The 25,598-nt window shown below is 40.4% G+C and overlaps 1 protein-coding gene across 1 annotated transcript in view; it reads left to right on the top strand.

Moving 5' to 3' along the window:
* The window catches only part of TRAF3IP3 (TRAF3 interacting protein 3), a 175,590-nt gene extending 155,090 nt beyond the window's left edge, over positions 1–20,500 (top strand). Inside the window, exons 13-15 of the mRNA XM_082245836.1 lie at positions 12,868–13,013; positions 16,690–16,803; positions 20,264–20,500. Of these exons, the coding sequence (XP_082101962.1) occupies positions 12,868–13,013; positions 16,690–16,803; positions 20,264–20,359 (356 nt within the window). The 3' untranslated portion in view covers positions 20,360–20,500. The remainder of the gene's footprint in view (positions 1–12,867; positions 13,014–16,689; positions 16,804–20,263) is intronic.
* The last annotated feature ends 5,098 nt before the right edge of the window (positions 20,501–25,598 follow it).

The following is a 25,598-nucleotide window of genomic DNA, read 5'->3' as shown; positions in this document are numbered from 1 at the left end:
GTGGCTAAATGACAAAATATTTACTCAGTTTGTCTTTGCATGCCATAGGTTCAAAATGCTACAATCTGACTGTACAATCAATTTTTATATTTATCAAAACTATGTACTGACATTTTTTAACTTTGAACAATGTCTGTTTTTGGAGAAGAATCGTGGGGGAAATGTAGTAATCTTTGTAGTCAATAAACTACACATATTTAATTAAACCATATACAAGTAGGGATGATATCTAAAGCCTCATATCTAGTGCTCATTGAAAACCGATTTCAGAAAATAGTTCATGTTTGTCTAATTAATGAACATAACTTATGTTAAGGAATATCATACAATTGCTTTTTATACAGAGAGTCCTTAGGAAACCATTTTTTTTCTAAATGTATTTATTCTTCTGTTAACATAAAGCAACTGATAAACCGTTCTCTCAATACCAGTATAAAAGTTTAAATATCTAAGACCTTAAAGTGGTATTAAACTCAAAATCTAAAATGCAATTTATTGCAGTGGACCATTTCTTAAATGTGGTGGCTGTATTAGTTTTCTTTTTTAAGCTGGCCATAACAGGGATACCTTTTGGACAGCAACATGGTCAAACTGGAGAAAGGGTAGTTTTAGGTGCAGATTTCTCTACATTATCAATTTTTTTTGGGGGATTTTTATAGTATGAGACGGAGGTATCGCACAAGAAATAAACCAACAATGCGCTTGCATTACTCATCACAGGCGTGAATTTTCAATGACCTAATACAAAGAGCAACCTGATAATAAGGAGCACCCTGCACAGGGTCGAAAATAGGCAATCCAGGTCATATCAAAGCTGGCATACAGTACAATGTCAAGAGGTTGCCGACCGAGAGCGATGCAATTAAAAATGGAAAAATTTAGAAAAAAGACAAAAAAATGAAACTACATATTATTCAGTACTCGGTAAAATATGCAATTAAATTACACAACCTACACTCAATAAACCAAAAGCTTTAGGAGCCTATCAACATGGGAAAATGAACCCTTTTAAGTGATTGCTAGATGCAGATTTAAGCGGGCCATAGACGGTTCGAATCGATTTGAACTGTGTATGCGCAGGCTGAATGTACCCAAGTTGATCAATCAACCAACTTGGGTACAACCAGCCTGCTGGATTTTACATGTGATTATTGCTAGCAGCTTTCAAGCCGGGTACACAGGGAACGAATGTCGGGAAATATTTGCTGGTTCAAAAAAAAAAAAACACCTGACATTTGGCCCATGTTGGTTGCTGGTTTTCCAGCATGCATGTCCGACTCCCGATCAGTGCTCTCAGCCAATGGTGGAGATCGCTGATCAGATTGTTCTGGGGGGGCCATCCCCCTGTACCGGGGGAGACCGATATACTAACTTTCCATAGTTAGCATAGTGGCTCTGACTGGAGCTGACAGGTTTCTTCCATTCAACCCGCTGAGTTGAACAGAAAAAACTAATAGCATGTACCAGGCTTTATAGCCGCTAGCAATAATCACTGTGTTCTCCCAGCTGAGACAGCTTCCCTCGCCCCCCACAGAAGAACACAATGGCTCAGCGGGAGGGATTACCCCATCAACACTTACTTAACCAACAAATTAAAGCCAAACTCAAACTGCTTTTTAACCACTTAAGCCCCGGAAGATTTTACCCCCTTCCTGACCAGGGGGTATTTTGCGATTCGGCACTGCGTGACTTTAACGGACAATTGCGCGGTCGTGCGACGCTGTACCTAAACGAATTTGACATCCTTTTTTTCCCACAAACAGAGCTTTCTTTTGGTGGTATTTGATCACCTGTGCGATTTTTTGATCACGCGCTATAAACAAAAAAAGAGCGTAAATTTTGCAAAAATAACAATATTTTTCACATTTTTTTATATGAAATTCCCCCCAAAAAAAAAAGTAAAAATCTAAATTTTTTTAAATTTTCGGCCAATTTGTTTTATGCTACATATGTTTGGTAAAAAAAAATCGCAAAAAGCGTATTTTGATTGGTTTGCGCAAAAGTTATCGCGTTTACTAACAAAGGGAAAGATTTTTGTCATTTTTGTTGTTTTTTTTTTTTAACTTGGGGCGGACAGATCGGACCCTTGACTGACATTTGTGACACTTTTGGGGTTACCAGTGACATTTCTACAGTAATCAGTGCTATACATATGCACTGTTACTGTAAAAATACACTGGTTGTGAAGGGGTTAACTTTATTTGGAAGGGAGGGGCTGTGTGTATCCCTAGGGGCGTGCTTTCTACTGTGATTGCATTTAGCCCCCCTGAGTAAATACTTTGTAGAAACACTTTTCGCTGCAATTACAGCTGCAAGTCTTTTTGGGGATGTCTCTACCAGCTTTGCACATAGACAATTACATTTTTGTCCATTGTTCTTTGCAAAATAGCTCAAGCTCTCTCAGATTGGATGGAGAGCATCTGTGAACAGCAATTTTCAAGTCTTGTCACAGATTCTCAATTGGATTTAGGTCTGGACTTTGACTGGGTAATTTCTAACACATGAATATGCTTTGATCTAAACTATTCCATTGTAGCTCTGGCTGTAGGTTTAGGGTCGTTGTCCTGCTGGAAGGTGCCCTGTATTTAGCTCCATCCATCTTCCCATCAATTCTGACCAGCTTCCCTGTCCTTGCTCATCCCCGCAACATGATGCTGCCACCCCCATGTTTCATCACCTGTGCGATTTTTTGATCACGCGCTATAAACAAAAAAAGAGCGTAAATTTTGCAAAAATAACAATATTTTTCACATTTTTTTATATGAAATTCCCCCCAAAAAAAAAAGTAAAAATCTAAATTTTTTAAAATTTTCGGCCAATTTGTTTTATGCTACATATGTTTGGTAAAAAAAATCGCAAAAAGCGTATTTTGATTGGTTTGCGCAAAAGTTATCGCGTTTACTAACAAAGGGAAAGATTTTTGTCATTTTTGTTGTTTTTTTTTTTAACGCGTAATGGCGGCGATCTGCGATTTTTTTTTTTTTGCGGTACTGCGACATTGGGGCGGACAGATCGGACCCTTGACTGACATTTGTGACACTTTTGGGGTTACCAGTGACATTTCTACAGTAATCAGTGCTATACATATGCACGGTTACTGTAAAAATACACTGGTTGTGAAGGGGTTAACTTTATTTGGAAGGGAGGGGCTGTGTGTATCCCTAGGGGCGTGCTTTCTACTGTGATTGGCTGTGGCTTGAGCTGTAAGGACACTGATCAACGGATCTACATACTAGATCCGTTTTATCAGTGTCTTTACAGCGAGGAGAATGACAGGTGGCTTGTTTACACAAGCTGCCTGACATTCTCCCTCTCCCCCGCCGATCGCCGAGTGACCGGCGGACATCGGGTCCGCCGGTCACACGCGCGGGGGGGTCCGTGACCACGCGGGAGCGCGCCTCCGGGGGCGCGCGCTCGCTCCCTAGACCCTCACAAGCTAGTGACGTAGCCCTACGTCACTTTGCCTGTGAGGGGCTGACTGCCGACGTAGATCGGCGTTAGGCAGTCGGCAAGTGGTTAAGCAAATACAGCAACCGCTTTTTCTTTCTGGATAAAGATTTTACCAAATTAATAAAAGCTGGCTGTTGTAAGCCCCCCTGACAGTGTTAAATGGCTTGTCTCAACCCTCTAACTGACACTTTTCTTGGGCATCTTTGTCTGTTAAATTGAATTTGAAAAATAACAAACCTACTGGCCTGCAGTAAAAAAAGGATAAAAAGTCTAAAAAAAAAAAAAAAAAAAGGAAGGAAACTAATGCAGCCACCACATAAGAGCTGATAAACTGCAGTATGTTCCATTTTTGTTTTTAGGATTATTACCACGTTATTACTGCATTCGATTTTACCACAGTTTTGTATATCCAGCAGGTATATACCATGTTTGCTGATAGAAATTACTAGAGAAAAACATTCAAGTGAATTTAAAATGATCAGATTTGCATTTAATAGGAAAACCTTTTGAGTCTCTTCACTTGCTGTGATACCCAACATATTCGTATCTGTATTTCTCAGATGTATCCTGACAGTTATAGGTGATATAACTTAATTTATTGTTCATGTTTAGCTATAATAAACAAATCATGCAGCGCTCTGGTGTTATTATAGTACATGTAATTGTACCACAATACTACAAAGAATGAGCAAAAAATATTCTATATACAGTGCCTTGAAAAAGTGTTCATACGCCTTTTAGTGCCGGTTCACACTTGTGCGCATTGCGAGATTGCATGTAATTCGGAGCGCACTGCTCCTAAATTACATGCGATCTCATGTGCGGATGCGAGTTCAGCCATACACTTTGTATGGCTGAATTCGCAGCGCATCCACAGCAAACTCGCACATGAGGCTTTTTTTGAGCCGCATCAGAATCGGATCGCACAGTGGTTCACACTTGTGCGATCCGATTCTGTGTAACTGGGGGTGTCGTTAACTTTCAATTGACACCCCCTACGTATCGCATATGGCAGTGTGAACTGCCAGATGTGCGGATGCAATGCGGGAACACGCTGCATATTCGCAGCGTTCCCGCATCGCACAAGTGTGAACCGGCACTTAGGCTCGGGTCACACTATTGCGATGCGGGAAGGCTCCGAATTCGCAGCCTTTTCCCGCATCGCACACGCACCCCCGGCAGTTCACACTGCCATATGCGATACGCTGGGGGTGTCAATGTAATCTTAACGACACCCCCAGTTTGATCGCATATCGCAGTGCTATCGTGCAGTTCGCACAGGATGGGATCGCACAAGTGTGAACCGCTGTGCGATCCGATCCTGATGCGGCTGCAAAAATGCCTCCTGTGCGTGTTTGCACCGGGTGCGATGCGAATTTAGCCATACAAACTGTATGGCTAAACTCGCACCGCACAGCTGATCGCATGTAATGTCGGAGCAGTGCGCTCCGACATTACATGCGAACCCGGCACTCGCATCAGTGTGAACCGGGTCTCAAAGTTTTCACATTTTGTCATGTTACAACCAAAAATGTAAATGTGTTTTATTTTGATTTTATGTGTTGGACCAACACAAAGTGGAAAAATAATTGTGAAATGGCAGGAAAATGTTTTTTTTTTAAAAAATGTTTACAAATAAATATGTGAAAAGTGTGGCATGCATTTGCATTTAGCCCCTCTGAGTAAATACTTTGTAGAAACACTTTTCGCTGCAATTACAGCTGCAAGTCTTTTTGGGGATGTCTCTACCAGCTTTGCACATAGACAATTACATTTTTGTCCATTGTTCTTTGCAAAATAGCTCAAGCTCTCTCAGATTGGATGGAGAGCATCTGTGAACAGCAATTTTCAAGTCTTGTCACAGATTCTCAATTGGATTTAGGTCTGGACTTTGACTGGGTAATTTCTAACACATGAATATGCTTTGATCTAAACTATTCCATTGTAGCTCTGGCTGTAGGTTTAGGGTCGTTGTCCTGCTGGAAGGTGCCCTGTATTTAGCTCCATCCATCTTCCCATCAATTCTGACCAGCTTCCCTGTCCTTGCTCATCCCCGCAACATGATGCTGCCACCCCCATGTTTCATAGTGGGGATGGGGTATCCAGGGTGATGTGCAGTGTAGGTTTTTTGCCACACATAGCGTTTTGCTTCATAGGCCACAAAGTTATATTTTGGGCACATCTGACCAGAGCACCTTCCTCATGTTTGTTTCCCCCCACATGGCCTCTCGCAAACTGGACTTCTTATGGCTTTCTTTCAATAATAGCTTTCTTCTTGCCACTCTTCCATAAAAGCCAGATTTGTGAAGTGCACGACTAATAGTTGTCCTGTGGAAAGATTCTTCCCCCTGAGTTGTTGATCAATGGCAGCTCCTCCAGAGTTACCATGGGCTCTTGGCTTCTTCTCTGAATAATGCCCTCCTTGCCTGGCCTGTCAGTTTAGGTGGACGGCCATGTCTTGGTAGGTCTGCAGTCGTGCCATACTCTTTCCATTTTCGGAAGATGAATTAAACCGGTGCTCCTCGAGATGTTCAAAGCTTGGGATATTTGTTTCTTAACCTAACCCTGCTTTAAATTTCTCCACCACTTTACCCCTGACCTGTCTGTGTTCCTTGGCCTTCATGATGCTTTTTGTTCACTAAGGCCCCTTTCACACATAGTTCAGTTCATCAGTTCAGTCATGTTTTTTATCTTCAGTCAAAGTCCGTTTTCATCTCAGTTCATATCCGTTTTTTCGTCAGTTGTTATCTGTTTTTCATCCATTGTCATCCGTTTTTCATGCATTGTCATCCGTTTTTCATGCATTGTCAACCGTTTTTCATCCGTTGTCATCCGTTTTTCATCCGTTTTCCGTCCGATCCTTTTTTTTTGACGGATGAAAAATAGGGCATTCACCCGTTCAAAAAAACGGACATTGATGGAAGTGGATAAAAACGGATATTAACGGTTGATCACCCGTTTTTACATAGAGATGCATTAATGTCCGTTTTTCATCCGTCAACGGATGGATGAAAAACAGACAAACGGACAGCATGTGTGAAAGGGGCCTAAGGTTCTCTAATAAACCTCTGAGGGTTTCACAGAACAGCTGTATTTATACCGAGATAAAATTACACACAGGTGGACTCTATTTACTGATTTAGGCTGAAGGCAATTGGTTCCACTAGATATTGAAAAACATTTGAAAACCATTTATTTTCCTTCCACTTCACAATCATGTGCCACTTTTTGTTGGTCTATCACATAGAATCCCAATAAAATACAATTACATTTTTGGTTATGACATGACAAAATATGGAAAATTTCAAGGGGTATGAGAACTTTTTTAGGGCACTGTATGTCATTGAACAGAGTCCAAAGAAATAGCCGTTTAAACTCAGGTGCCCATTTGGTTTGGACTATGTGGGCTGCACCACACAAGCCCCCCACGTCTACTTAGGGGAGCATATTACTAATATCTGTAAAGGTTTCCCTGATTATAGTGTGTCTAAATATTATGCAGAGAAACCTAACCGGAACCCCAAGGGAACAACCTTTTTCACCTTAGAGAAGTCTATACCTAATTGGAGAGGAGGCAAAGCAAAGAGAAATATATCCAGGGCTGAGACTGGTTGGATATATCTTCTAATATCGTATACCCCTCTAGGCCTTAATATAGAATGGGATATAAATTGCATCATCAACAATAGCTTCGGGTCTCCCGTATTGCTAGTACAATAGCTCAGCCTGATTGGTCAGTGGTATTAAAGGGTGGGGGAGTCTATCCTTAATTATTTTTCATTTTATTTTTAATATATCTATTTTTGGAACTAGATGTATGTCTGATTTTTTTTTAATTATAAATAGTTATATTTAATTAAAATGTATATGAATTTAGCAGTATTCATTACTGGATTATGCATTGGTAATTTGTGGCACTAAACTGGGAAAGGATTCAGCTTTTTCCCCATCTTGTGTTATTTGTCCTAGGCTATCTCCATTGGGATATACACTATATTACCAAAAGTATTGGGACGCCTGTCTTTACACACATGAACTGTAATGGCATCCCAGTCTTAGTCCGTAGGGTTCAATATTGAGTTGGCCCACCCTTTGCAGCTCTAACAGCTTCAACTCTTCTGGGAAGGCTGTCCACATGGTTTAGGAGGATGTCTATGGGAATGGTTGACCATTCTTCCAGAAGCACATTTGTAAGGTCGGGCACTGATGTGGGTTAAGAAAATGCAAAAAATACCACGCTAATATCTTAACCACTTAAGCCCCGGAAGATTTTACCCCCTTCCTGACCAGGGCCTATTTTGCGATTCGGCACTGCGTGACTTTAACGGACAATTGCGCGGTCGGGTGACGCTGTACCTAAACGAATTTGGCATCCTTTTTTTCCCACAAACAGAGCTTTCTTTTGGCGGTATTTGATCACCTGTGAGATTTTTTGATCATGCGCTATAAACAAAGAAAGAGCGTCAATTTTGCAAAATTAACAATATTTTTCACATTTTTTTATATGAAATTCCCCAAGAAAATGTAAAAATCTAAATTTTTTAACATTTTAGGCCAATTTTTTTTTTACCATAGGTTTGGTAAAAAAAAATCGCAAAAAGCGTATTTTTATTGGTTTGCGCAAAAGTTATTGCATTTACTAACAAAGGGAAAGATTTTTGTCATTTTTGTTGTTTTTTTTTAACGCGTAATGGCGGCGATCTGCGATTTTTTTTTTTTTTTTTTTTTTTTTTTTTTTTTTTTTTTTTGCGGGACTGCGACATTGGGGCAGACAGATCAGACCCTTGACTGACATTTTTGACACTTTTGGGGTTACCAGTGACATTTCTACAGTAATCAGTGCTATACATATGCACTGTTACTGTAAAAATGACACTGGCAGTGAAGGAGTTACTGTATTGGAGAGGGAGGGGTTAAGTGTGTCCTAGGGGCGTGTTTCTAACTGTGATTAGCTGTGGCTTGATGTGTAAGAACAATGATCAACGGTCCTACATAGTAGAACCGTTTGATCACCATTCTTACACAGGGAGAACTGACAGGCGACTTTGTTTACACTAGCCGCCTGCCTTTCTCCCGCTGTCATGGACGATCGCGAGTGCCCGTCGGACATCGGGTCCGCGCGGGCACACGCGTGGGGGGATCCGTGACCGAGCGGGAGCGCACATCCGGCGGCGCGCACTCACTCCCGAAACCCTTACAGGCTAGCGACGTTGCCCTACGTCGCTCTGCCTGTGAGGGGCTGACTGCCGACGTAAATAGTCGTGCGGCAGTAGGCAAGTGGTTAAAAAAAAAAAATAAAAAGCAGCCAGCACAGAGAAAAATCTGTAAATATAAATTGGAACAAAAAGTGCAGCGCTAATGGGAGTTTTTTTAAAACAAACAATGAATCATAAAGGATGCATATAAATGACTCCTATAAACCAAATGAATAGCTAAGTGCATGCATTCAAATAAATGCCAAAACCGTGGGATGGTACGTGAAAATGTATCGTGATAATTATTTCTGTGAAAAAGGAAAAGTCCATATAATAAAAAAAGTTCAGATCTGTGTCTAAACCATGAAGAACGTATATCTTCAAATGTGTGATCCAAGTGGGTATAGTGTAGAATTGTAAGTGAGCCAATCAACCACAAACCTAAAGGAGGCTTACCGGACCCAAATTAGCATACGTCAAATGGGTCAACAGTACGCAGTGGTGTATATACACCGGAATACTCCCCATCCACCCTCAGTGGAAATGACTCAGTAACTGTTCCATGGACTCACAATAAAACATGAATAAAATCTTCTCCAACCAGGCTCAATGTGTGGATATCCAAAGATAGAAAAAACAAAAGGCCTCCACATACAATAAAGAGGTTTATTCAAGATTAAGAACACTTACAATTCGGTAGATAAGAAAGAGCTTTCAGTACATGTAGACAGTAAATTTTGCAATGGCACAAAATGGAGCTCGGTCCGGCGCGTTTCATCTCCTAAGACATCATCTCGGGTGATGTCTTAGAAGACGATGTGGGCGAGAAGGCCTGGCTACCAATCTCCACTCTAATTCATCCCAAAGGTGTTCTATCAGGTTGAGGTCAGGACTCTGTGCAGGCCAGTCAAGTTCCTCCACCCTAAACTCACTCATCCATGTCCATATGAACCTTGTTTTGTGCAATAGTTCAAATCAGTTGGTGGAGGGGGATTATGGTGTGGGGTCATTTTTTAGGGGTTGGGCTTGGCCCCTTAGTTCCAGTGAAGGGAACTCTTAAGGTGTCAGCATACCAAGACATTTTGGACAATTTCATGCTCCCAATTTTGTTGGAACAGTTTGGGATGACCCCTTCCTGTTCCAACATGACTGCGTACCAGTGCACAAACAATGTCCATAAGGAGACATGGATGAGCGAATTTAGGGGTGTGCAACTTGATTGGCCTGACCTTAACTCGATAGAACACCTTTGGGATGAATTAGAGCAGAGACTGTGAGCCAGGCTTTCTTGCCCACATCAGTGCCTGAACTCACAAATGCACTTCTGGAAGAATGGTCAAACATTCTCATAGACACACTCCTAAACCTTGTGGACAGCTTTCCCAGAAAAATGTAAGCTGTTTTAGCTGCAGAGGGTTGGCCAACTCAATATTGAACCCTACGGACTAGGACTGGGATGCCATTAAAGCTCATGTGTATGTAACGGCAGGTGTCCCAGTACTTTTAGTAATATAGTGTATATTACATTAATCTTAATCTGGTGATATGCTTTTTTATCACATACTGGCAGTGGAGAGTTACTGCTTACATACAACGTAATGGGAACCTGTTTACTTAATGTGAACGTGTTGAACCAATAGCAAGGATCCTTCCCCGGTTGGATGTCAATCTAAGGAGTGTGGTGAGGTAGTGCGTGCGTGCCCTGATGTCAGATGTGGTGAAATGTGTCAAGATGGAGCCACGTACTGACACACTACTACGCATGCACAGCTGCAAGTCGGCCTTTTTGACATTGAAAAGTCCGGTTTGTTGGCACTTGTATGCTTTATTGCCTACGAGATATGTGAGTGCAACCACTTTCGTTTTAATAAAACTATACGAATTTTAGCAATATTACAATATCGGAGTGCTTCTGTTTTTATGTATGATCTGGATCTGCTCTGGAATGAGTGTGTGAACCCTTACAGGGTTGCTGGAATGGTTTGATGCCAAGAGGAATCCTCTTGTCTGCGGGGAATGCTGGAAAGTTTTTTTTACAAAAGCGCATGTTGACCATTCTAATTAGGGGGTCACACTAGCAGAGTGTGAGGTGTCATCTGGCTTACTTAAATGCTCTTACTTCCATCACAGCTGTGGGACTATTGAATCTGCTAATTCTTTGCACTCTGTTTTATCACTTATTTATAATATTTATAATATTTTTTGCTTACCCTTTGAAGCATTGCAGTACAATTATATCTATTATAACAAAACTACTTATTATATGGTGTAGTGCTTTGTATCAGAACACAGTGCACGGCAGGTATATACATATTTCTTTTACCTTAGCGCAAATTTACACTGCATTTACATTCATGTTTAGATACGATGCCTTGTATTTGTTAAGGTAAATCCGTATAGAAACACCCCTCATTTTTCTCTAGTGAGCCCTTCTCAAAACTGCACTGGATATTAGGCAAGATCTAATTGCAAAATAAATCGGAATAATGTATTCAGGGCCAATACACTAAGGAGTCAAAAGGGGGCATTGTAGTACCTATTCATACTGTGCACTTTGGGGCCAAATATAGCTGAGCTGCATTGTGACTAGTTGGCCCAATATAAAATTATGCATTGTGTTAGGTAAAACCGGAAATTTTTTACAGCGTCCTTTGGCACATTTGTGCCATGTTAGACAACTGGCCCAACACCACCTCCAACATACTGAACACTGGATGATTGTTCGCATCCAGAGTTTGTATGAGGCTTATGTGAAGTATTTATCCTGGCTTAGGCAAATAGATAAAAGCCACGCATACCCAGTTTTCTTTGTGTTTTCTTTTTTTTTTTAAAGGCAAGATAATACTTTAGATAAGAAATTTACTCAATATTTCACAATGAGTGAAATGAGCTATGAACATAATTGTTTAGGTATAAACACAAACAGATTGTGCAGTATTTATTAAAAAAAAAAAAAAGTGTGCATACCAATTTGCCCAGTGAAAGCGCAGATACATTCATTCTGAAAAGGTTTAAAAAATAAAAGTTATAAGGCCATTTCTGGCGCAGGTTAAACGTTTTTCCAAGTATTTAAAAAGGCAATTGGCCACTGAATAAAACTTCCAATATTTAGTGCCATCTAGTGGTCAAATGTGTTAATTGTTGTTTTAAACTAGCGAAAAACACCATTTTTATTTATTTTTTAGCCTCTTTACACAGTACGTATGTGCATGCACTTTCACTGGGCGAAGTATTATACAAGTTTTTATATTTACACCCCTAAGTGTTACTTATTTCTTTTATTGGAATCTGTTAAACTGTACAAATGCACTGCCTGGCCAAAACAAAAGTCGCCACTAAAAAAAAATGGTCACACACTCTTAATATTTTGTGGGCTTTGATTACGGCACACATTCGCTGTGGCATTGTTTTGATAAGCTTCTGCAATGTCATAAGATTTATTTCCGTCCAGTGTTGCATCCATTTTTCACCAAGATCTTGTATTGATGATGGGAGAGTCAGACCACTGCGCAAAGCCTTCTCCAGCACATCCCAAAGATTCTCAATGGGGTTAAGTTCTGGACTCTGTGGTGGCCAATCCATGTGTGAAAATGATGTCTCATATTCCCTTAACCCCTCTTTCACAATTTGAGCCCGATGAATCCTGGCATTGTCATCTTGGAATATGCCAGTGCCATCAGGGAAGAAAAAATACATTGATGGTATAACCTGGTCATTCAGTATATTCAGGTAGTCAGCTGCCCTCATTCTTTGGGCACATGCAGTAACTATCCAATAGGATCGGTACTGCATGCCTAGTTTAGTTAGTTGCTTAGTTAATTCCAGGTGGCGACTTTTTTTTGGCCAGGCAGTGTGTCTATCAACAACCTTGTAGTACAAGGGTTTGTGTAATTAAATACAAATGCAATGGTTTATATAGATAAGCTTTTACACTATGTAGTTTTGGTAAATCTAAAAGAGATTGTACATGATTTGTACAGTCAGCATGTATGGCTTTAAAAGCACAGACGTCATACTCCATATTATATGATATGGATGTCATGACCATATCATAGAAGTATTCATTATGATTATGATGACTGGGTTTGGGATATTATGCAAGTGATTTTAAATAACAAAATGAACTTGGCTGCATTTGCATATTATGATTTGGCAAACAGTACGGTTTTCGAAATATGACATTTCAGTCCAAATGGAAAAAATGTTTTTCTTCTCTACCCAGAGGGACTTGCAGCACTGGAGCAAAGAAGCAGTTCAAACCTTCCATCAAACACAGAAATATTGCTTTTGCAGGAAACACCAGATGAAGCAGTGCAGAATGACCACCTTCAGTTTATTATGGAGAAGCTAACATTAAAAGAGGATGAAGTAAAAACCTTTATTGGTCTATGATTGCTCTTCTTTGGCTTGCTTTTTCAGGAGTCTCTTGAATTGTTTAACTGCCAATTTAAGGAGTGATTCTATTTTTCTAATAAACTATCATTTGTTTCACCAAACAGCTGCTAGACGTGTAGTGGCAGGCTGTACTTTAAAAGAAAGCTTAAAAAGATTTTGACATTGTATCCATGCTAGTGAAGTACACTTTGCTTCAGCCAAACACAAATTGTAATGTAACTCATCCACTAGCATATCCCACTATATTGAACCAAGGTTCTGTCAAGCAAGAGGTGATAATGGGCAGAGAGATATCTGCCTGTCCTTGGTATCGCTAGCTTCTATCCTTAAGCTGGCCATAGACGAGGTGTTGAACAGCGAGAGTAGTGTAGAGAAACAAAAATCATGCATACTGTTCCATCATTTGTTTACTTTTTCTAAACGAAATCCCGCATGTTGGATCAGGCACTTTCAAGTGCGGCACAAAAATTGCATGTCACAGCTGGCACACTAATGATGTGAAAAACGAAGGACCAAGAACTTTAGTTTAATTTTCGACTCATCTGTGGCCTGCCTAATCACTTCCTGACCAGCTGCCGTAATTTTACTTTGGCAGGTCGGCTCTATTGCACGAAATGACGTACCTGTACGTCGCCTTATGTAATAGATAGTGGGGGCGCACACGCACCGATTGGCCAGAGGGGGAGCCATTCAGCGGGTCCGGTGGACGCGATGTCTGCCGCCCACCCACAATCGCTTCCCATGGAGACAGAACAGCGGTCTTCCTTGTTTAGGCAGACCGCTGTTCTGTCAGAGATGAACACCAGGATCCTGTGTTCCTCCTATTTAGGAACACAGGTCTTTGTGTTCATCCAGTGATTTGATCCCCACACAGTTAGAAACCTCTCCCTAGGAGCACACTTAACCCTTTGATCGCCCCTGGTGTTAACCTCTTCCCTGCCAGTGTCATTAGTACAGTAACAGTGCATATCTTTAGCACTTATTACTGTAGTAATGTCACTGGTCCCCTCAAAAGTGTCAGGTGTCTGATCTGTCCACCGCAATGTTGTAATCCCGCTAAAAATCGCTGATCGCTGCCATTACTAGTAAAAAAAAAAAATTACCTAAATCTATCCTCGCAATCACTTTTGCGCAAATAAATCAGCATACACTTATTGGGATTTTGTTTACCAAAAATATGGGGCAGAATACATATTGGCCTAAATTGATGAAAAAATAGAATTTTTTTATTTTTTGGGGGGAATGTTTTATAGCAGAAAGAAATTTTTTTTTATTTTTTTTCAGAATTGTCGCTATTTTTTTGTTTATAGCTCAAAAAATAAAAACAGCAGAGGTGATCAAATACCACCAAAAGAAAGCTCTATTTGTAGGGGGAAAAAAGACATAAATTTTATATGGTTACAACGTTGCATATTGTCAGTTAATGTAACGCTTTGTCGTATCGCAAAAAATGGCCTGGTAATTTAGGGGGTAAAACCTTCCGGTCCTTAAGTGGTTAACAAAGTGTGACTTCGCTAACACCACCAGTAAAATTATTTCCACCTTCTTCTCTGTGCTGAAGGGAAAGTCCAGCCTGTCTAAATCTTCCCTATTGCAGAGAGGACACGCAATACCATTATAAAGAAGCCTTGAAGAAATTTTTCAAGAAAAGGCAAGTCAGTACTTCTGCCTATTAGGCCACATTCACGCGGTCATACTTGAGCGTGCATTCGTGTGAGGGGCTGTGTTTCTCTGCAAAAGATGCTTTGTGCATCTGCATGCAGGAAGTCAAACTTGTGTCTGTTGGGACACAGACACTGCTTCTGATTTGGCATCCATGTGGATGCGGGTGCATGCCTATGAACGCAGAAAGTGTGAGTTGGGGGACACACTCCTACACCTGCAACCATATGGATGTCAAATTGGAAGGAGTGGCTGTGTCCATGCAAACACTGCTTCCAAATAAAATTTAATTAAAGTTTACCAGTTCTAGAGACAACATCCCACATCCACTTCCTAGTATAAAGTAAATTACAGAGGAAAGAAGAAACGACCCCTCCTAGTAAAAAGAGTGGATGAGCAAAAAATTACATATATATATTAAAAGGTATATTTTATTGTACGTAAATAGTTTTTTTAAAAAGGAAATGAAGGTCCAATGCGTTTTGCAGAACACACTTTTGTTCCCACTCTGCTTCCTCAGGGACCCTCAATGCTAACTAAGTTGTCAAAAAGGCTTAGAAGAAAAGTGAAAACATTGTACATATAAGATCATATCACAAATACAGACTGTCTCAACTGAGAACATAACTGTGCTTACCTACTCCTTCATAGAGAGACCACTGGACCATCTAAGCACGTATGGTATACACCGGGGTCCTATAATGACCGTATAGCCATTTAATGTGCTTATTTTGCTGTATTGGGGTAAATGAGTAGAGTATGTGGGGCGGGGGTGCGTGTGGGGTATGGATGGAATGATTGGGCTGTGAATGTGTTTCTGTGATTGGTGGATGAGGCTTTTGGTGGTTTGGATGTCGGTTTAGAATATAGGGGGGTTTGTGTGGGTGCTGTGTATGGTAGACCCTATTGGCCAACAACATTTTATCTATTTTTAGGGGTGGGAATCCTGATATATATTGACATAATTCAATTGCCTCTCTGTTCCAGCGTTTAATTATTATCTTAACCCGTCTACGCTTTGCATGCGTAGTCCGGTGTCCATCAGACCCGCCCCTGTCATTTTTATGAGGTGGCTATACGGCCATTATATGACCCCGGTATATACCATACGTGCTTGGATGGTCCTCTCTATGGTGGAGTTGGTGAGCACAGTTATGTTCTCAGTTGAGACAGACAGTCTGTATTTGTGATATGATCTTATATGTATAATATGTTTTCTCTTTTCTTCTAAGCCTTTGTGACAACTTTGCTTCCTCAGGGACCCTCAATGGTAACTGAGTGGGAACAAAAGGGTGTTCAACGCGTGACCTTCATTCTCCTCAATAACTAGTTGTGAAAATATAAACTGTATCTGTAATGAGCCGATTTGTTGTCTCTTCTTGTATACTTGATTTTATACATAGTTTCCTTTTTAAAAAAAACTTTTTGTACAATAAAATATATCTTTTTATATATATATATATATATATATCCTTTTGTGCTCATCTCAAGTGACAACCCCACATCCTTAAAAGTCTATTCGTTGTACTAGGAGGGGTAGTTTCCTCCTTCCTCTGTATTTACTTTGCACTGCTTCCAAATAGTTATGCCTATGCATCCCGAGTGGGCAATCATGGCTCTGTTATTTATTACAGGTTCTTATATAGCATTGTCAGTTTACGCAGCATTTTACACATATATATCGTACATTCACATCAGTCCCTGCCATCAAGGAGTTTACAATCTAAGGTCCCCAATTCACGTTCACATACTAGGGACAATTTAGACAGGAGCCAATAAATTAACCTACCAGCATGCTTTTGAAGTGTGGGAGGAAACCCACGCAGGCACAGGGACTACTTGCAAACTCCAGGCAGGTAGTGTCGTGGCTATTTACACCCGTGTAACTGAGGCCTTACTCTCTATATTCTTTGGAGCAAGACGGTTATTGTAGCTTTCTATTCATGTTTGAGTATAGGTTCACTGAATTATGCTGTTTGTGTGTCAGTGTGCAGGTTTAAAGGCAGAAGTTGATTTAATTACTGAAGAATACAAGTCGTGTCAACGAAAACTGCAACAGTGCAGGGAGGAACTGAAGGGAAATCACAGACGGAAACCCAAGGTATTCATATATCTCCAAAGGAAAGCGTTGTTTATTTGCCAGTGGTGAGGTTAATTTATAGTTTTTAGGAAACCAAATGCAGAAGAGACAAAAATTACACATCTGTATTCTATGTAAAGAGTACCTGCATGTCAATTCACATAGTAGAGAGGATTGCTGGGTATGTTAAAAACTGTATAAGCTCTGTAAAAGCCTGGGCTTTTATGTGAAAGTCATTGCCCTATGCTTTCTTTCAGTAATGTGTTGTCAGGTAAGTTAGTTTGAAAATCAGAACCTCTCTGAGATGGAGAATCATGCAAGAAACAATCATACTTTAAAACTTTGGTTTCCAAAAATGTAGTCAAGAAAGAGATGGAAGTAGAATTCAAATTAGTCCCCTCTCCACTTGATAATATGCATAAAGTAGCTCCTCATCGGTGGATCAGTGTAGACAAGATGGGAATTTCTGCTTGGAAAACCAGTGGGTCTGATCTCCTCCATGGAATCAGCTGCGTGACAGAGTCTGACTTATCCCAGAATAGGCATGTAGATCTGAAAGCTCTGCTACTGAGATTTCACTGCAAGCGTAAACCAGATCTTGGGTGCCATTGGGCAAGTCCGTCTTCTAAAAACTAGCAGGGGCTTTTCCAGGCAGTAAGGAACAGAGTATGGAATGGATACTTAGATTGTGAAGAGGAGCAAAGTAGTGTTTAGATGTCTATGGGGGGTTATTTACTAAAACTGGCGCATAGAAAATCTGGTGCATGGCAGCCATTCAGCTTCTGGGTTTTATTGTTAAAGCTTAATTGAGCAAGCTGAAGTTAGAAGCTGGTTGGTTACTATACACAATTGCATCAGCTTCTGAGTGCTCAGTTTTAGTAAATCTCCTCCTAGAGGTCTGGTTTAGAAGTGCATCTCAAGCTTTGTGTTATGGTACTAGAGGTGCGCATCTTCACTGGTCTCACGATTCCATTACGATTATCCTGTCAACGATTCGATTCCGGGATGCATCACGATTACTGCCTGTAGTTTTCATTTAAAAAAATTCAAGCTATCAGATGAACTCCATTTTTTTATTTTATCTGCTCCAAAAAAAAAAAAAAAGGACAATCTCTGCATGTAGCAAAGTCTGAACACAACAGGCAACAGTATTTTTTTAGACCAGTAAATACGAAATGGCACAGCCCCCTTTAGTACATTAAACAGTCCCCTCTACATTCCACGGTCCATTTACATAACACAGCCCCCAATTTACATTATACAGCTCCCTATTTACAATTATATAGCCCCTCGCACTCCCAGGACAGCCCTGCCATTGCACTCTAAAGTTAAAACAAATCAGTGCCTCTGTTTCACGGATCCCTTCCTACAGTGTGTAAGGGTTAATGTAAACCGATGCCTCTACCTTATTATCTCTGATCTATCATCGCTGTCACAGTCACCTGCACTCCGGCGGGGAGGAGAAGAACGAGAACGGGCAGCAGTGCACATGACTGACGGAGATGGAAGTTTGGAGATAATAAGGTAGAGGCATCGGTTTACATTAACCCTTACACACTGTAGAAAGGGATCCATGAAACAGGCACTGACACTAATTTGTTTTAACTTTAGAGTGCACTGACAGGGCTGTCCTGAGAGAGGTGGGGGGAGCTGGGGATGATGTTGTCCATGCAATCGATGCAGCTGTTCTCAGCATCGAATCTTAATCATTCAAGGCTGCATCGTGATGCATCAATGCTACGATTAATTTTAACACCCCTATATGGTCATATACGTGGCCATTTCAAGGGCTGCCAACCAGCTTACTGAAAAATAAAATGACTGAATAAGTATATGTAACTTGCCCAACAATGTTCATCTATACCCGTGAAATGAAGTAAAAGTTAATAGGGCACCTTGATGTGTTGGGATTTCTGCACAAAAGCACTGGTTGAAAGGCATGGAGAGAAAGATACAACGCCCAGAATCCCACAGATGTGGACTGACATTGCTCTTGATCAGTGTCTTCCCAACACTAAAGCAACATTTAAGTGTAGAATGGAGAGCTAGCAAATCTTCCTTGTGAATAAATCCTTTTCTTTAATCAGGTGTAGTGTACAAGTTGCAATGGCTTATGCATTTGGGCAATAAGCCTTTTTCCTAGCCCATAGCTACCTTGATCTGTTCAGTCATTTCTGCACATAGGTGTTGGTTGAAAGTAGTTACCATCAAAAATTGCAATGGTTAGATTTAAAAACTCAATCCAGGATTCAGCCACAGATTCTAGTCAATTCTACAGCCACATCTGAAGTGTTATAGGAAGGTATTACTGATTAAATATGTGTGATTAAATCCATGTTCCAGGATTCTAAAATGTATCTCTTGTAGCAATGCTAGGTTTCATAGTTACATAGTTAGTGAGGTTGAAAAAAGACATAAGTCCATCCAGTTCAACCTATGATGTGTGTGTGTGTGTGTTTGCTTTTAACCGTACATTGTATACCCCTGTATGTTGTGGTCTTTAAGGTGTCCATCCAATAGTTTTTTGAAACTATCAATGCTCCCCGCTGATATGACTGCTTGTGGAAGAGAATTCCACATCCTTACCGCTCTTACAGTGAAGAACCCCTTACGCACTTTAAGGTTAAACCGCCTTTCCTCAAGTTTTAGTGAGTGGCCACATGTCTTATTGTATCTCCTTTCTCTGAATAGTTTGTTCCTTATGCTAGGGTCGCCAGTACAGTATTTGTACATTGATATCATATCCCCCCTCAATCGTCTCTTCTCCAGAGAGAATAGGTTCAGTGCTTGTAGTCTTTCCTCATAGCTGATGTCCTCCATTCCCCTAATTATTTTTGTTGCCCTTCTCTGGACTTTCTCCAGTTCCAGCACATCCTTCCTGAGGACCGGTGCCCAGAACTGGACAGCATACTCCAGATGTGGCCGGACCAGAGTCTTGTAGAGTGGGAGAATAATCTCTTTATTTCTGGAGTGAATCCCCTTTTTTATACATCCCAGTATTCTGTTGGCTTTGCTTGTGGCGGCTTGGCATTGCATGCCACTGCCAAGCCTGTTGTCTACCAGTACCCCCAGGTCCCTTTCCATCCTAGACTCACCCAGAGGTTCCCCCCCTAGTGAGTAGCTTGCTTTCTGGTTTCTGGCCCCCAAGTGCATTACTTTACATTTTTCTACATTAAATCTCATCTGCCATGTAGGTTTAAATTTAGAATTAAAAAAAAAATTGTAAAGCACTTTGCATCATGGTGCAAAATAAAAGCATTAGAATAATCTACATTTCTTCCTATAATTGGCCTTTTTTTTTTTTAAGCCTCAAATAAATCCGATGTTACCAATTTAACAGAGAATAATAATGTTTAGCTGTCAGTAGAACTAGATTTGTCTGCAACAGTGGATGGCGAGATGGTAAATTAGGTTGGAAATGACACGTTTACTTCATGCTAATTCTTGTATCCAATGCTTATTAAACTTCTTCTTTCTACAGAGACGCTGTTCATGTTGGATGCCAGTCTTGGTGATAATATTAGCTGCAGTAACTGCGTACCTTTTCTCCCCTCAAATGGGACATTTCCCACAATGAAACTAAGAACTACCTCACGTTTGTTATAGCAACTAGTTCTTTGTTTATTGTTTTTTTATTTTGTTACATTTGTATTCAACATTTAAAGCAATGTTAACAATTGTGTCATTTAAGGTATATTGGATAGAAATGTTACATTTAATTTCCATTTAAATATATTTTAAAAAAAATAAAGTCTGGGTATTTTGATTTCAAATAAATATGGTAATGTTTTGTATTCCTGCTGAAGAGTAACTAACTGAAGGTGCAGCTGCAAAATAGGATCCAGTTATTTTTCTATGGCAGCTTTCACTGTCCCCAGCAAATTTACTTTCCTATACATAACTGAATTTGCTGGGTTTGTAAACCCAAAACAAACTTATTTGGTACCTTTTTTTGTTTGTTAAATATACCAATGGAAGTGTATTCTTTTTATTTGTTCAATATACCTTTAATTCTACCAGCTGATAACTGCCTATACTGCACTCTTTATCAGTTCCATTGTGCTCAGCTGAACCTTGCCCCTCATGTTACAGAGAAGAAGGAGAGGTGTTCTGTAGTCCTGTCCTATGATGAACACCATAGACAGTCCCTGGAATTCATAAAGACCGGTGCAGACAGTGTCTCACATGCGTTCTAAAAGTGCTGCAGCATTCACCATATTCACATACCTGACTAGTACTTGAATTTGATGCATGCTGTACCACTTTTAGAGCACATGTGAGACTTTCAGAAAATGTCTGCGCCAGTCTCTCTCTGTACACCAAAAAAGAGTTGGCCTAATTAGTTCCACTTTTGTTGTAGACGAACCGTCGGTGTTTCAGTCACAGCTACCTAAATTTGGCTCAGGAGTTGATGTCACAACCGTGGAAGATGCTTCATGAATTTAGCAAGCACATTAACAAGAGGGATTAAACACCAGAAAAGTGGAACAGCAGCTTTATTAAATTCCCCCCAGTATGGGGAATGGACATAGTGCCTCCAGGACCGGAAGTGCATTACTGACAAGATTGGCAGTTGAAAATTAAAGAGAAGCCTGAAAAAATAAAACAAACACAGCCACCAAAGCTAAGGACTGGTAAAATGTAATAGTTTTACACTTTTGTTTCTGAATTTAGAAATGCTAAGATAAGCTGAATGCCAGTTTTTTTTTTTCGCATAGTTACATTGGTGGAGCTTAGACCAATGAAAGTATGCATTATTTAATAGCTGGCAGAAGCTAAAAAAACATAATAGCTACAGTCTTATCCCAAGAGGCTGCCCTGCTGCACAATAACCACAGGGAGGCACTTGCTCGGCCTGGGTACCATTTACACCTGGTACACACGAGCCGCATGCTGAGTGGCATCATCAGCCAGTTCAATAGAAACAGGCAGACATTCAGCCAGTGTGTATGGCAGCTGGTCCTGCTGTCGAAGGGTCATGACTGAAAAAGGTCTGCCGATCAGCTCCCAGTCAACACTCTCAGCCATTGGCAGCTTCTCTGATTGAATGGGGTGGGCCACTGATGTCATTATCTCCACCTCACCCAATCAGAGAGCAGCTTGTATTCATTGAAAACACATTAAGTGCTCTCTGAATGGCACCTGTGCCAAGTGAATGTGCCTACTATGCAGCAGGGCAGCCACTCACCTTTGGCTATGGAAGAAAGTGAAGATCACTAAAGTAGTAGCAGCATCTCCACTCCCACGATAAAAGTTGCAAAGAAAAAAAAAAGAGTGATCTATACAGTACATATTACACTTATCGCATCCCCTCTTCTAAAACCTGTTAGTGGAGTAACCATTGTAGAACCGCATTTACAACTGGTCTAGTTTAGCAGAAATGTAAAAATGTATTGCAACTAAAACTGTACATAAAAGGGTTTATATATCACAAAATATATTTCATAAGTGAGAAGGTGCAAAAATACATGTTTCCTCTGTATTTACAATTCATGAAAGGGACAAGCAAATAATATATTTACATTATTACTCATATTTGCATTAAAAGAATAATACATACACTTTAAAAACAAGGTACACTTTTTCCACCTTGCCCTGACCTAACTTTAACTCCCCCTCCACAGATGCTTACTTACCTTGTTCTATCTGCTGTGGCTTAACTGTTTACATTCACCTGATCATTAAAGTTCCTTACGCCCCAACCACTGTTGTGTTGCATTATTGCACATATGTTAAGGCAGCCCATTCAAATGAGCACGTTTACTATTCTTTTCTCCCTGTGCATGGTTGTACAATACTGTATGCATGGGACCTTCCCTGAGCATCCCTTGTCCTGAGACATGGTCCCATATTAGTCTAAGGGGCACTAATGATAGGACAGTAAAGACCTATGGTGATGAATGTAAATTAACAGAGGAGCTGTGGCCATTGGATTTAGGTAAGCATCTGTAGACAGCAAGAGAAGGTTAGGTTTGGTCAGGGGTAGGGGGATAAAAAGGATAACTGTACTTTTTTAATAAAGATGTGTATCCCGAATAAATAAAACGGATTAAAGTCCTTGTATTTACTGAGTAAAACAGCAATAGGAAAAAGGTAAGGAATCCCAAGCAACCAATCAGAAACCATCTTGTTAACAGTCAGGCTTCAGTAAATGTAACCTACATTATTTAAAAAAAAAAAAAAAAAAAGAGCACGTGGGTTTGAAAACAGCCATGTTGCGCATGCCTGTTACTTTTGCAAAAATGTAATTTTTTTTTTTCTTTTTTAACTTCCCAATACACAACCACCAGTTTAACCACTTAAGCCCCAGAGGATTTGGCTGCTCAAAGACCAGGGCCTATTTTGCGATTCGGCAATGCGTGACTTAACGGACAATTGCGCGGTCGTGCGACGCTGTACCCAAACAGAGCTTTCTTTTGGTGGTATTTGATCACCTGTGTGATTTTTACTTTTTGCGCTATAAACAAAAAAAGAGCAACAATTTTGAAAAAATAATTTTCACATTTTTTTTATATGCAATTCCCCCCCCCCCCCCCCCCCCCCAAAAAAATGTAAAAATCTAAATCTTTTAACATTTTAGGCCAATTTGTTTTTTGCTACATATTTTTGGTGAAAAAAGAAAAAAAAAAATCGCAATAAGCGTGTTTTGATTGGTTTGCGCAAAAGTTATTGCGTTTACTAACTACGGAAAGATTTATGTCATTTTTATTGTTTTTTTTTTAACTAGTAATGGCGGCGATTTGCGATTTTTTTTTTTTTTTTTTTTTTTTTTTTTTACAGGACTGCGACTTTGCAGCCGACAGATTGGACCCTTGACTGACATTTTTGACACTTTTGGGGGTACCAGTGACATTACTACAGTAATCAGTGCTATACATATGCACTGTTACTGTAAAAAGGGCAGGGAAGGGGTTAACTTTATTAGAGATCCAGGGTTTAAATTTATTAGAGATCCAGGGGTTAAGTGTGTCCCTAGGGGCGTGCTTCTAACTGCAAAGGGGGCGTGGCTTGTGATGTAACCACAGAGCCATACGATCCTACATAGCAGGATCGTATGATCTCTGCAGTTACACCAGGGAGAATGACAGGCGGCTTTGTTTACATCAGCCGCCTGCCTTTCTCCCTCTCCAGCGGGAGATCACGAGTGGCCGGCGGACATCAGAGCCGTCGGCCACTTGCACGGTGATGGAAGTAAACGAGCGGGGGCGCGCCTCCGGCGGCGCGCGCTCGCCCCCTATTTGGTTTGCGGGCGAGTGACGTACCGATATGTCACTTTGCCCAGGAGGGGCTAACCGCCGCAGGTAAATGTACTTGCGGCGGTCGGCAAGTGGTTAAGACTTGAATTTTCTTCCCATGTTTGGCCATCTCACTTCCTCAAAATGTCATAGATGAACAGGTCTGAAGCAAGGATAAAAGCTTACATGATGCAGTAGGAAGTTGCTCAGCTTCTTCATTAGCTGTGGTGTCATTAACTTTGTAGTCCTGTGGTTCAGGGTGCTCATTTCTAAATTACATGCTGTATGAAAAGTAGGTCAAAGTGTTAATTTGATATACTCTGTAATTTAAAAGCTCCTCGTTTTGGAGCTACACATAAGGGTGACTACCTACTTCCCAAAAATCCAAACAACTCAACACAAAATTAGCAAAGCTTTGCCCTTGCTGCACTCTGCAAGGCTCGACTCACACCTATCCATGTTGCTTTTGAGCATTTCTGTAGTGCTTTCCACCCATTCTTTTCCACGATTTGTATTTATTTTTGGAAAATTTTGTTGTTGGGTAGATTTCAAAATGCAAATCGCACCAAAAACGCAATACTTGCTGTTTGGATGCAGGTACATTCAATTCTATTACATGCAAAATGCTGCATTTTGCAGGAAAAAAGTATCTGAACCTTTCCAAAAAAAGCAGAGGCACAAAATTGCATTGAAGTGAACTTGTTCTATAGGAACCCATGTTAAAAAAAATGAAATGCATTCCTGCAAAAAGCATGAAAAAAAAAACAGTGTGAATCCAGCCTAAGATCCGTACATTGTGAATGAACTTTTTGTTCAGGCGTGCCTAACTGTTAAACAAGCAAAAAGTTGGGGAAGCAAACCCTGAACATGTATTTCTAAAGCTGGTGCCTAACTGTTAGGTGCTACTTGCAGGCAGCCCATTCAAGTGTATAAGGACCCAGTGGTTACAGGGACTCAGCCCTGTACTTTGCCTTGGGACAACTTTGGAGAGGAGGTATTGCAGGATTGGTTGCAGTACTGGAGGGACCCTGCTGGAGCAATAAATTACTACATCTTATTCCTAGGCAAAAATGAGCATTTTAGCCCGTGCCGGGTGAGGGACTGGACACAGTAAGGGGTAGCTTTTCCTTGACTTGGGCTTTAACAGACAAAATGGTAGTGGGGGTTGCTGGGAATGTATCCCCGTGTCCAACCCCCTCAATTAATTTGGGAGTGTAAAATTCAGTGTTCGCTAATAAGCTCTGTACAAGATTTTCTTTTTTTTTTTTTAGCAAACCAGAAAGGGATAGCTGATATAAACACGTGAAGGGAGGTCTACAGTGCTGCCTGGTGGCTGATAATACAATAGGAAATATTTACCATTTTATTTAAATTTGAATCCTATCCTATGGTCCTGACTATAATAAATAAAGGGGGAAAAAAAGTATATACCAAACCACCTTCCAGCCCCCCTTTAAAATAACATCCTGCCTTGTTACTTTGACTAATGTTAAAAATTCATGTTGTTGATAGAAAATCTAGCAGTACATTTTTTAGTAAAGCAAATGCATAAATCTGATAGACCTATTACAGACTGAATAT

The sequence above is a fragment of the Pelophylax lessonae genome (genome assembly GCF_965119305.1).
Source record: "Pelophylax lessonae genome assembly, chromosome: 2".
NCBI classification, from domain to species: domain Eukaryota; kingdom Metazoa; phylum Chordata; class Amphibia; order Anura; family Ranidae; genus Pelophylax; species Pelophylax lessonae.
Note: the sequence above shows the minus strand (reverse complement) of the source record. Positions and strands in the feature narration are given on the sequence as shown.